This window comes from Piliocolobus tephrosceles, chromosome 16, assembly GCF_002776525.5.
Source record: "Piliocolobus tephrosceles isolate RC106 chromosome 16, ASM277652v3, whole genome shotgun sequence".
Lineage (NCBI taxonomy): Eukaryota > Metazoa > Chordata > Mammalia > Primates > Cercopithecidae > Piliocolobus > Piliocolobus tephrosceles.
This window is the reverse complement of record NC_045449.1, coordinates 54,446,985-54,460,482: the sequence shown is the minus strand read 5'-3', so window position 1 is coordinate 54,460,482 and position 13,498 is coordinate 54,446,985. Positions and strand designations below refer to the sequence as shown.

Below are 13,498 nucleotides of genomic sequence, written 5' to 3'. Positions count from 1 at the left end.
ATTCCTAGTGTTTTTGTTTGTTTTTGAGATGGAGTCTCGCTCTGTTGCCCAGACTGGAGTGCAGTGGTGCAGTCTCAGCTCACCGCAACCTCTGCGTCCTGAGTTCAGGTGATTTTCCTGCCTCAGCCTCCAGAGTAGCTGGGATTACAGGCGCCTGCCACCACACCCAGCTCATTTTTGTATTTTTAGTAGAGACAGGGTTTCACCATGTTGGCCAGGCTGGTCTTGAACTCCTGACCTCAGTTGATCCATCCTCCTCTGCCTCCCAAAGTACTGGGATTACAGGCAGGAGCCACCGCACCTGGCCATGTTTTTTGTTCATAAAAGAAAAAGAAAATTCCTAGAGTGCACTTTACTCCCTGATAGGAGACTAAATTACTTAAATATAAATTTTAGAAGGTACGTGTTAAATTAACCTAATGAATTAGTAGCATTCAGAAGTGTTTGTATCTGTTAAAGGTTCGAAATGTACAAACTATTTTCTTTTAATGGTGATTTTATTTCTAGTAAACTAAGACAGAAATCATTATGCAGAAGAAACAGCACCCCTTAACCATGTTCTTTTTATAAACCGTCTCTGTTCTCACTTTATTGTTAGGAAGGAGTAATCTGTTTTCATGTGATATAAGTACTTGTGAGTCATGTTGAGTTTCTTCACTCATTTGTCCAATTCCCAGGCAGTCTGTAGGTGGAGTTAACCTTTAGTTACATAATATAACAAAACAAACATTAACCCTACTGCTTCTGGGACAGTCTTCTCACCAAAACTCAGGGAAAATGGGAGGGTGTTGCCACTGACTGACTTAAAGAAAGTATCTGACAAATGTAAGAGTTCTTTCAAATAGTGAAATAAGAAATGTATATCAAGTATTTGATGGACTACTTACTTTCTATCTATACACACACACTATGTATCAGTGTATAATGCGTACTTTCGTTTTATAGCTATTAAATATGAGGTTCTAGAATGAGTTTTCAGTTTGCAGAATTCTGAGAATGTAGTGCCATCACCTTTGTGAGGACAACAACCACTATTGCACTCGCCATATTTATTAGTCAAAATGAAGCGAAGTCAATCTGTTGAAAGCTTCATTTTGTTTTTCTGATTAGTTTGTTTAATAAGACATTCAAATTATGATCTTTAATATTGTTTCTTCCCTTAATAGCTTGGTGCTAACAGCGGTTTGCACATCATCATCTTTGATGAAATTGATGCCATCTGCAAGCAGAGAGGGAGCATGGCTGGTAGCACGGGAGTTCATGACACTGTTGTCAACCAGTTGCTGTCCAAAATTGATGGCGTGGAGCAGCTAAACAACATCCTAGTCATTGGTATGTTTACTTTCTTAAAAAGTACAGTTCATTCAAAAACATTAGCCATAAGTTCTGAATTAAGATGTGTGTAGGTTGTGATTAAACTGTTTTGCCAGTGTTTCCAAATTAGAATCCAGTGATATTAAAGAATCTTTTGTAATGCCTAGGCTTAATAGGAAAAATAAAAGATGGATTTCAGTCACTTGTAGGTTTAAGCTTATAGCTCACCCACAGATGAAAAAGATGTAGGTTGAAGCTTATAGCTCACCCAAAAATTAAAAATACACATGAAACAATGGAATGCAGTGGTTTTCAAACTGGGTCTTGCAGGCCTTCAGGGGTCCTCAGCGGTGCTTTCAGGGTCAGTGAGGGCCAGGGAGTGCATTTCAGATCCTACATCACGATTATGACTTCCTCTTTTAGCTGTTTTAAGTACTGAGGTGCTTCTGAAGATGACTTCTCGGGGGGAAGAAAGAAAAGTACCCTGCTGTTGTATGAAGTCTGAAAACCACTGGCCTATAAAAAAGAGAAGGAACTTTGGAGTCAGAGAGATTGTGTCACATTGCCCCTCTGTCACTTGGACAGATTGTTTACCCTTTGAACCTTACATTTTCTTTTTAAATACAGGAAGTTTTCATAACGTTTATATTCCATTGGCTTATACAATAGTGAAATAGTAAAGCAAAGTCTCTTTAGCTTGTTAGGGAAATTACTATTCTTACATATACTAAAAGGACATTTGATTTTATTTTTGAACTCTGATCATTTGTTGTTTTGTTTTAACATCTGTGTTCAGGAATGACCAACAGACCAGATCTGATAGATGAGGCTCTTCTTAGACCTGGAAGACTGGAAGTTAAAATGGAGATAGGTAAGGAGATCTGTCACTGGTTGGTGAGTGGAGGCATTTAGAGTTCATTAACAGGAACAATGTCATGTGGCTTAGTACTTTTTAGAAAAGTGTTATATCATGAGAAGTAGATGTTTACATGCTTGAGTACCTATAAGGAAAACATTAGGATTATAACAATCTCCTCTAGGCTGGGCACAGTGGCTGACGCCTGTAATCCCAGCACTTTGGGAGGCTGAGGCAGGTGGATCACTTGAGGCCAGTAGTTCGAGACATGCCTGGCCAACATGGTGAAACCCTGTCTGTACTAAAAATACAAAAAAATCAGCTGGACATAGTGGTGTGCACCTGTAATCCCAGCTACTTGGAAGGCTGAGATAGGAGAATCGCTTGAATCCAGAAAGCGAAGGTTACAGTGAGCTGAGATCATACCACTGCACTCCAGCCTGGGAAACAGAGCAAGACTCTGTCTCAAAATAATAATAAATAATAATAATAATCTCCTCTGATGGTGCTTTCGAGACTAGGAAAATGCCTATTTTATTTTTAATTTCATCAGGCTTGCCAGATGAGAAAGGCCGACTACAGATTCTTCACATCCACACAGCAAGAATGAGAGGGCATCAGTTACTCTCTGCTGATGTAGACATTAAAGAGCTGGCCATGGAGACCAAGAATTTTAGTGGTGCTGAATTGGAGGGTCTGGTGCGAGCAGCCCAGTCCACCGCTATGAATAGACACATAAAGGTGAGGAAAATCAGCTAAACAGATTATAAACATTATGCCAGAATTCTTTCTCTTTTCTTTCAAGCATATTAAGGAGTAGGGAAATACTGACTTTTGGTGGAGAAGAGATGGTAAAAGGAATAAGAATTAATTGTCAACTGCTAAATCTTCAGAGTAGCAAGAAGGAAAATAATGTTTGCATCTGCCCTGTAGTAACTGCTGACTCATCTACCTTAGGTCATCACCGTCTGACACAGACACGTGAAGTGAAAATTTTGAAGGAGTGTTTTTTAATCTTTGTACTGTATTAAAAGTTGTAATATGGCTGGGCGTGGTGGCTCATGCCTGTAATCCCAGCACTTTAGGAGGCTGAGGCAGGCAGATCACGAGGTCAGGAGATCGAGACCATCCTGGCTAACACAGTGAAACCCCATGTCTACTAAAAATACAAAAAATTAGCCGAGCGTGCTGGCGGGTGCCTGTAGTCCCAGCTACTCGGGAGGCTGAGGCAAAAGAATTGTGTGAACCCAGGAGGCAGAGCTTGCAGTGAGCCAAGATCGCACCACTGCATTCCAGCCTGGGCGACAGAGGGAGACTCCATCTCAAAAAAAAAAAAAAAAAGAAAAAAGAAGTTGTAGTATGTCAGAGGAAGTGGGAGTTTCCACATACTAGAATTTGGGGGGCTGCTTTATTCAGCAAATATACTGAATACTTGATGTGCTCACAGTATTGGGCTGAAGACATAAAGATAACTGAACTCTTCTCTTGAGTTCAGAGTCAGGAAAATGGACATATTTTCAAATTAGTACCATAATATTGTAGTTGCCATGGTAGAAATACGTACTAGGATACTTTTATTTTGATAAATAAAGTGCTCTTGATTTTCCATCTCTTCTCTCCTTCAGGTTTTAGTTACCACCTGTAGACAGATTTACTGAACAAATCTGTCTCCTACTTTCAGATTGGTACTAAATACCCTCACCTAGATGTTTTATCAGGTTTCAGATTTAATATTCCAAAACCAAATTTCCTGTCTTTTTTACTACTTTTCTTTCTGCTCCCATTTCCCTGTTTATCCCAATTTCCCAGGCTTAAAACATCAGGATTATCTTTGATTCCTGACACTCTACTGTGCCCTACATCAAGTCACTTGCCAAATTTTTTCAGTTCTGTCTTGGCAGTGTCTTTAGTTCTCACTGCCACTACCTACCTTCTCTTTGATTAACCTTCCTGTTTCATATCATTCAACCATTCAGACATTTTCAGTGATTCCCCATCATTTACAAAACAAAGTACAGGCTTTTTTTGGGTCTTTTGAGTCCTCTAGATCTGTCCCTAACTGGTCTTTTGGGCCCTCTAGATCTGACCCTAACTGGCCTTTCCAAATGTGCTCCTGATTGTTCTCCAGATGCTTCAGCCAAACATAAATAATCACCAGTCATCAGACATTAATTTATTTTTCACCCTCTCTGCTTTGGTTTTGTTTTTTTTGCATCACTGAGGATCTTCATCCTCTACATTTACCTGTCTTTTCATTACCTGGCTCATATGCTACCACTGTCCTCACACCTTTTCACATTTTCCCTTTCAAGAATGTTATACTCTTTTCCTTCTTGAAATAGTAATGTATCATTTATGGTACTGTGAGTTGACTTTGGTTCACAGTAGATTTATTTGGCATCTACTACATTGCTAGCCCCTGTTCTAGGAGTTAATACTCCAACTGCAAACAAGTAAAGTGCCTACCATTAAGCTGCCCACAGTCTAACCCTCCACGTGCAAAAACAAAGTACATGCAAGGCAAGGAAGTGAATGCATGTCAGATATGGTCAACTTGTGGGGTGAGAAAAACCTTCGTATGCATGTCTGTTGGTAGAGCAGGGCCTTTTAGGTAGAGGGAACAACATATGCAAAGGAGCAGAGACACAGAATCACGCAGTAATTGGAGTAATTTAGTATTGCTTCAGCATGGAAGTTAGGGGAGGGGTGGTAGAGAGAGATTGTGGGGGATAAGTCAGGAGACTAAAGCAAGGATGGAGCACAAAAAGCCTTTTATACTCTGCGAAGAAGTATGGACTTTTTTTCTGTGAGTAGTGCTAAGCCATTGAGTTTTAAGAATAGCAGTGACATAGTGTTAAAACATAAGATCACTCTGGCAGCTGTGTCGAGTGGAGTAGTTAGAGGAGTGAAGTTGGCGACACAGGACAAGAGAGGGAACTTTATAACAGTTCAGGCGAGAAATAAAAGCCTGAACAGTTAGGCTGAGTATGTTGTAGATATTTGGGTGTATCCTATCACTGGTTCTAGACCAGGAGTCCAGCCAACTACCAGTTTTTATGAACAAAGGGCTTTTTTGGAACACAGCCACACCCATTAATTTGTGTACTATCTATGGTTGCTTGCATGCTACAGTGGCAGAGTTGAGTATTTACAACAGGGACTGCATGGCCCACAAAGCCTATTTTTGTGCTTTTATTTTAGGTACTATCTGCCACTTTACAGAAGTTTGCTGGCCCTCATTCTAGACTTTAAATCCCTATCTTATTCACCTCAGAGTCTCCCACAGTACCCCAAATAGGTCTAAGTAATGAGCACGTGGTAGGTGTCCAGTAAATTTTTTTTCTTTTTTTGAAGCAGAGTCTTGCTCTGTCCCCCAGGCTGGAGGGCAGTGGCACTGTCCTGGCTGACTGCAACCTCCGCCTGCCGGGTTCAAGCGATTCTTCTGCCTCAGCCTCCCGAGTAGCTGGGACTACAGGCATGTGCCACCACGCCCAGCTAATCTTTTGTATCTTTAGTAGAGTTGGGGTTTCACCATGTTGGCCAAGCTGGTCTCGAACTCCTGACTTCGTGATCAGCCCACCTCGGCCTCCCAAAATGCTGGGATTACAGGTGTGAGCCACCATGCCCGGCTAATATTTTTTAAATGAGTAAACTTATATAAGTATTCTGGACTCAAACTGTATCCATAAGTCATAATTTCCCCATGTAATAGAAGTGGCTTTGTTCTAGCTCAAGAATGCCAAAGGTTTGGATGGTGTGGGAATATTGTATTGGGTCTTTATAGAATGGATCCATTCAGGTACTATGTTTTTATTCTTCTTGCTATACTGTTTTTTGTTTGTTCGTTTGTTAGTTTGTTTTGAGACAGAGTCTCGCTCTTTTGCCCAGGCTGGAGTGCAGAGGCGCAATCTCGGCTCACTACAAGCTCTACCTCCCAGGTTCAGCCATTGTCCTGCCTCAGCCTCCCGAGCAGCTGGGACTACAAGCACCTGCAACCACGCCTGGCTAATATTTTGTATTTTTAGTTGAGACGGGGTTTCACCGTGTTAGCCAGGATGGTCTCAATCTCCTGACCTCGTGATCCTTCCGCCTTGGCCTCCTAAAGTGCTGGGATTACAGACATGAGCCACCATGCTGTACTGTTTTAATAAGAAGAGATGGTAACTTCAAGAAAAATGATGTAAACTGTGTGAAAATTGCTCCCTACCATACTGTTGTTTCATCTCAGACCACATGGGTACATCCTGATATAATCCACAGTCACTAGTTTACTAGTTGTCGTATTTTTCACATGCGTTGGCCATGGAATTTTTCTCTTATTTAGTCATTTGTCATTTTAACTACAATAATCCCATTCCAAAATTTCACTTTAAGCCATTGTCTCAGTAAGAAACATGCTTTCTTCAAGCATATATTGGGTTTATCTACATATGAGGCAATGAGGAATGGTAGGAAGATCACAGATACCGTAGTCAGAAGGTGTGGTTATGCATTACGTTTCTTTCACTTTTTTGTTTCTGACCTGTCAAGGGGAAATACTACCTATCTAGTCAGATTTTTATGAGAATGAAAACAAATACTTTATATAAAAATGCCTTGTAAACTCTGTACATGCTAGTTATCTCCATTTTTTATTATTGGCTGATTTGAGAGGATATCAGTACATCCTTTTTGATAGATGAATTTCTGATTTTTATTGACTCTTTGTAGTTACACTTTTTCTAATTGTAAAGCTAAAATGTTTGTCACCCTTGTACAGAATATATTATCCTTCTAATTTGCAAGTAACCAGAGTTCAAATACTTCACATTGTTTTCATCACTTTTTTCCATGTGATAGAATTAGCTGTAAGCTTCAGGTGATATATATTGCCTTGTGACCATTACTCTTTATACCAAACAGCTCCTAATTTTTCACCATGTCAGTGGAATAACTATGTAGGCACTTTGGGGATGAGAAAGCTATGTAAGACACTAATCTTACCCCCAAAAAGAAATATTACTGAAGTTTCATTTTCTGCATTTTTAAAAATCTGCATTGTCAGAAGGTCTTTAAAGACTATTTTTCCAGTGACTCGTCCTTGGCTAAACAAAAGAAATACAGTTTTAGTCTTCCATTGCTATAGATGTTTATAGCTTTACTAATTGTGATTGATGAATAAATATTTAAATTGAAACTTATAATTTAAAGTTGTTACTGAACTTTAAAAACATTTAAAACGTACAAGTGTTATGTTCTTTCTTTGTATTTTAAAAAGTCATTATTAGTGTTATTTTGCTCCCTTTTCAGAAGATTGAGGCCTAAACAAAGATTTAGTCAGGTGGACTAAACAAGTCTTTCCGGTTAAACTGTTTTTTCAGGTTTTCTGAAACAAGTGGAAAATCTGGTCATAAACACCTGTTGTTCATGTCATTTGTACTTGAACCCATGATTGCGGTCAACTAAAATTCATGTGACATTTGGTTGTTTTTATCCTGAAAGAAATTTCTGCTTCAGGTAGAGAAGATTCATAACCCAAATTTTTTCTCTAATCTGTTGTGAGGAAATAAACTGAGGACACACACATACACACTCACACACTTTCCACGTGAGTCAAAGCTCTAAGTTATGTTTACAGAATTTCATAAAATTTCTTATTTTTTTGCAGAATTTTTGATTGGTTAAGGTCATTCTACCCTTAATTTAAGAGGAATGATAAGAACTTTGAAAGGTCAGATTTAAAAGGTTATGAAATTTAATGGTGACCACTTGATATTTGCTAGTGTTGAAATACAAGTTTATTAGTTTCTGCAGGTATAAGCTGAAAGATGCTGCCTCTTCTATATTGATTAGCTGTTACAAATAAAATGCAGGAAAAATGTTGCTAATTCAAACAAATGAGAAAAGATTTTCTGAACGAGTAAAAATTCAGAATTATAGACTTTTTAAAATAAGATTTTACAAATTTTGATAAAACGCTGAAAGTCAACTAAGAGCAGCCCTTAGAAAATTTATTTTAATAAGCAGGTAGGAATAATTTACAATTGGAATATTCATTGCTTACAATTATGTAATTTATAGAATTCCTTGTGTGGCTGAAAACAGCTTGTTCTGAAATACCTCTTCCCCACACCCATCTTAATTCACTTTTAAGAAAGGACTCAGCAATTAATTGGGTGAGTCTTTTCTTAATAATTAGCAAAATGACAAGTTTTATACCAGCTTCAGTCCTGAAATCTATCTTATTTTTTGGCAAATGTTGAAAGATGGGCAAGATTTTTCTTTCATACTGCTGTATGTATCTGTCATTTGAATTTGATTTTACTATAAGAGAATCAGAATGCAAAATATTATGGTAAAAACCTAAACCTGTGTAGGAAGGAGGTGTTTAAAGTGAGGCTGGTAGCTTTGTTGAGATTTTAATGTTTCGGTCAGAGCTCCTGTCTTCACTTTGGCTTGAGTTTGTATCGTGTAGAATCCTTTCAGATGTATCAAAAAGTTAGAATCAGAGTTAAAACTTTTATATAAGGGTACCTAGGAAGGAAATCCTGTATCTGCCTTTTATAATTTATGAAAACCTCCAGGTTTGTATAAGTATGAAATGAGATACTGTGATATGATGAAATTAGATAGTGTATATGAGCATACTTTATAAACTATGAAGAACTATAGAGAGTTATTATTAATTATCATAATTCTTTCATGGATATGCTTGGTTCCTGTGACACCATTTTTCTTTTTTTCTGTTTTTTTTTTTTTTTGGAGACGGAGTTTCCCTCTTGTTGCCTAGGCTGAAGTGCAATGGCACAATCTCAGCTCACCACAACCTCTGCCTCCCAGGTTCAAGCAATTTGCCTGCCTCAGCCTCCAAAGTAACTGGGATTACAGGTGCCCACCACCATGCCCGGCTAATTTTGTATTTTTAGTAGAGACAGGGTTTCGCCAAGTTGGTCAGGCTGGTCTTGAACTCCCGACCTCAGGTGATCCGCCTGCCTCGGCCTTCCAAAGTGCTGGGATTACAGGTGTGAGCCACTGTGCCGGGCCCATTTTTCTTTATTTAAACGTAGAAATGCCAAATAAATGCAATTAATATTTATCAAATGCCTCATATGTGCCAATATAAGCCCTATTAATAATTTAAATGTTTATGTTTTATTTGTTTGTTTGTTTTTGTTTTTGAGAGGGAGTCTCGCTCTGTCGTCCAGGCTGGAGTGCAGTAGCGCGATCTCAGCTCACTACAAGCTCTGCCTCCTGAGTTCACGCCATTCTCCTGCCTCAGTCTCCCAAAAAGCAGCTGGGACTCCAGGTGCCTGCCACCACTCCCAGCTAATTTTTTGTATTTTCAGTAGAGACAGGGTTTCACCGTGTTAGCCAGGATGGTCTGAATCTCCTGACCTCATGATCCACCCATCTCGGCCTCCCAAAGTGCTGGAATTACAGGCATGAGTCACCGTGCCCAGCCCAATAATTTAAATGTTAATTGTTCTATTGATGTCAAATACTTGTCTCTTTGTTACTTCTTACTTTCTTTTTAAAAGTATAGAAGTTATAGATGATGGCATTCTTTTAGTAAAAGATTCAAGAATGTCAAAGCATATAGGGAAAAATGAGAAAGGCCATCTCTAACACTGTTTCCCTTTCACTCTCTGGAGTTAGCCAGAATTTGGGATATATCTTTGAAGTTTGTTTTCTTTATATAATATTTACATTCATATACATGTGTGCTTTTTTAAAAAAATGAACATTAATAGAATTATACTGCAGTTTACATTTTTCACTTGCAAATATTCCTTGGATAGCTTTCTGTGTCAATATATTTAAGTCTTCTTCATTATTTTGGACAAATGCAGAGTGTTCTAGAATATTGCCACATAATGGAAAATATAAGATCCATGAACACAGGGACCTTTTCTGTTTTATTTACTGCTATGACTCCAGTTCCTCAAACAGGCTTGGTGTCTGATAGGTACTCAGTAAATAGAATTAATGAATAATTCATTTAACATATGGATTATTTCTGGTTGTGGCTGTTGAAAATAGTACTGTTGTGAAAATGCTTACTTGCCTCCCTATACACACAAAGAATCATTTTCTAGGGTAGCCATCCAAATATCTTTTCAAAGACATGGTTTCATTGTCTTGTAGTTTCTGGTGTTGCCAGTGAGAGCTATCATACCAATCTCATTCTGATTTCTTTGCAGGAAACCTATTTTTGCCCCTCAGAAAAATTCTAGGACTTTCTCTTCACCTTTGGTGCTCTGAAAGTTTACAACAGTGGATCTGGACATCGTGTGCTGCTTTTCATTTATCCCAGTCATCACTCACTGAACCCTTTAAACTGCCGAGGCACACCTTTCTTCAGCTATAGGAAATTTTTTTCTCCTCTATCTTTTATTGTTTCTTCTCTATGACTCTTTCTGTTCTCTCCTTCCGAGAATCCTGTTAGATCACAGTTAAAACTTCTGGATATTTCTTTCATGCTTTGTAGCCTTTCTGTCTCACTTTCTGTCATTTTGTGGGATTTGGGGCGGAGAGGAAAATAAATAACTGTGTTCTGTTTGCCATCTTCACCCAGCTCCCTGACATAGTTCTTTTTATCCCACAAGGGTGACTTTTTTTTTTTTATCTGTCATTTCATTTGTCTCGCAGTCTCTTCCTAAAAAAAAAAATGACTCATATTTCATAATAATTGATGGGAGGTTGATATTTATTTAACATGCTTTTGTTTCATAGCTTTTTTTGAAGATGCTTTTTTTTCTTCAAAGCCATGATACCAATTTAAAAATTAGGTTGTGTTGCTTTGTGCTATTGGTAGTGAGCCCAGTCGCTTTAAAACACGTGTTGGTATCTTAATCACTCATCAGGTCCAGGCAGCTCCAAGTGTTGATAAAGGCCTTGATGCTTCTCCAGATGTCTAAATGCTAGATCCAGGTGCAGTAAGCAGACTATTTGGAGCTGGCACGTAGATTCTGAAGCACAACGTATTAATACAAATCAGAGTTTTAGGTTCTTGGTCTCCTAGAGTAATGGTTCTTAAGCCTGGTTCAGTACCAGAATCACCTGTGGTACTTGATAAAACTATAAAGACCCTCTATTAGACCTGTTAAATCAAAATGCTATGGGGAACGGAACTGAGTGCCTGTATATCTCTGAAGGCTCTGGAGGTTATTCTGATACGCAGCCAAGTATGACTGTGTTTTCATGTCTGTATATATTTTCTTTTTGTATGGGTTTTCGCTGTTCTTACTCTCTGTATGTATTTTTTCTTACTCATTCCTCATGAGTAAAATGGCTGTCCAGTGTCCCTTGGTACAGATGTGTTCTAATTTACATAACATCCCCTCTTGGCAGACATTATTAATATGCTTCTAGTCTTTTTTCATAACAAGTTACTTTAGTAGATATACTTGTACATGTAACTTTGTACACATTTGTGAATATATGGGATAAATTACTAGAAGTGGACTTGTTCAGAGGGTATATGTATTTGTGAATTTGAGAGATGTGTTTTCTTTGATTCCAATTTTTAAAATTGTTTTAAAATACCCATAAAATTGACTGGGTGCGGTGGCTCATGCCTGTAATCCCAGCACTTTGAGAGGCCGAGGCGGGTGGATCTCAAGGTCAGGAGATCAAGACCATCCTAGCTAGCATGGTGAAACTCTGTCTGTAGTAAAAATACAAAAAATTAGCCAGGCATGGTGGCAGGTGCCTGTAGTCCCAGCTACTCGGGAGGCTGAGGCAGGAGAATGGCGTGAACCTGGGAGGTGGAGCTTGCAGTGTGCCAAGATCGCGCCACTGCACTCCAGCGTGGACAACAGAGCGAGACTCCATCTCAAAAAAAAAAAAAACATAAAATTTACCGTGTAACCATTTTAAATGTACAATTCAGTGGCATTAAATACATTCTTAATGTTGTGCAACCATCACTACCTTTCGTCTCCAGACCTCTTTTCATCTTGTAAAACTGACTGAAACTCCATACCCATAAACAGTAACTCCCCATTCCTTCCTCTCCCTATCCCTGGCAACTACCATTTTACCTTCTGTCTCTTGGATATCAGCTACTCCAGGAACCTCATATAAGTGGATTGTACGGTATTTGCTTATTTAACTTAGCATAATGTCCTCAAGGTTCATCAAGTTGTAGCATGTCAGAATTTTCTTTCTTTTTAAGGCTGAATAATATTCCATTGTGTGTACATAACACATTTTGTTTTTCCGTTCCTCTGTCAATGGACATATGGATTTCTTCCACATTTTAGCTATTGTGAGTAATGCTGTCATGAACAAGGCTGTACAGATATCTCTTCAAGACCCAGTTTTCAGTTGTTTGGGTTATAGACCCGGAAGTGGAATTGCTGGATCATATGATAATTCTATTTTTAATTTTATTAGGAACCACCGTATTTTTGTTTCCCACGGTGACTGAACCATTTTACTTACGTTCCCACCAGCAGTGCATAAAGGTTCTGATTTCTCCGCATCCTCACCAACACTTCTTATTTTCTGCGTTTTTGTGGTAGTAGCCTTCCTAATGAGTATGAAGTGAAATCTCTTTGTAGTTTGGATTTGCATTTCCCTAATGATTAGTGAGGTTGAACATCTTTTCATGTGCTTATTTAAGGCCATTTGTATATCTTTTTTGGAGAAATGTTTGTTTAAGTTCTTTGCCCATTTTTGATTTGGTTTTTTGTTGTTCAATTTTGGCAGTTCTCTCTGTATTCTGGATATTAATCCCTTATATATGTGATTTGCAAATGTTTCAGATTTTTTAATGTATGAAAATATGCGTTTTAATCCTCAAGAGTTAACGTTCTTAAACTGAAAATATTCTTAGCTATTCTTAAATCTTGGAAGTCCTTACATTTTGTTTTTATCTCTTCTTAGGCCAGTACTAAAGTGGAAGTGGACATGGAGAAAGCAGAAAGCCTGCAGGTGACGAGAGGAGATTTCCTTGCTTCTTTGGAGAATGATATCAAACCAGTGAGTATGCCCACTGAGTGATACATAGGCCAAAAAGTAATGATAATAACTCAGGAGAAAAATAAGTGCCGTTTACCCAGTATTATGGAAGGTTATGGCATATGCAGTTTCATAAAATGAGAAAATCTTAATATTGGAAATGTTCAGTATGCAAACATCTGTACAATAATCCCAGTAGCTGGTGATATTACTTACCTAAATATTTTCATGATAGGAAGCTTACCATCTTGTAAGGCAGGCCATTCAGTTTTGCGACTTTCCAATTACTGTTTTACTTTATATTGAACTAGAGCTTTTTTTCGGATTGGTTCTTCTACAATCCCAAACTACAGAAACCTAAATTCAGTCCATCTTCCATATGTC

At 38.3% G+C, this 13,498-nt stretch overlaps 2 protein-coding genes across 13 annotated transcripts in view; both read left to right on the top strand.

Annotated features, from left to right (window-relative positions):
- Nucleotides 1–13,498, top strand: part of LOC111525784 (leucine-rich repeat-containing protein 37A3-like) — a 510,962-nt gene that overhangs the window by 170,680 nt on the left and 326,784 nt on the right. The gene's annotated exons all lie outside the window — the stretch shown is intronic.
- Nucleotides 1–13,498, top strand: part of LOC111528376 (vesicle-fusing ATPase) — an 85,124-nt gene that overhangs the window by 55,349 nt on the left and 16,277 nt on the right. For all 4 annotated transcript variants that reach the window (XR_003308401.2, XM_026452086.2, XM_026452085.2 and 1 more), the window contains exons 7-10: nt 1,167–1,332; nt 2,111–2,185; nt 2,724–2,911; nt 13,040–13,135. Coding sequence is in view for 3 of the 4 variants with exons in the window: in XM_026452086.2 (XP_026307871.1) it covers nt 1,167–1,332; nt 2,111–2,185; nt 2,724–2,911; nt 13,040–13,135 (525 nt within the window). In the remaining variant the exon portion in view is untranslated. The remainder of the gene's footprint in view (nt 1–1,166; nt 1,333–2,110; nt 2,186–2,723; nt 2,912–13,039; nt 13,136–13,498) is intronic.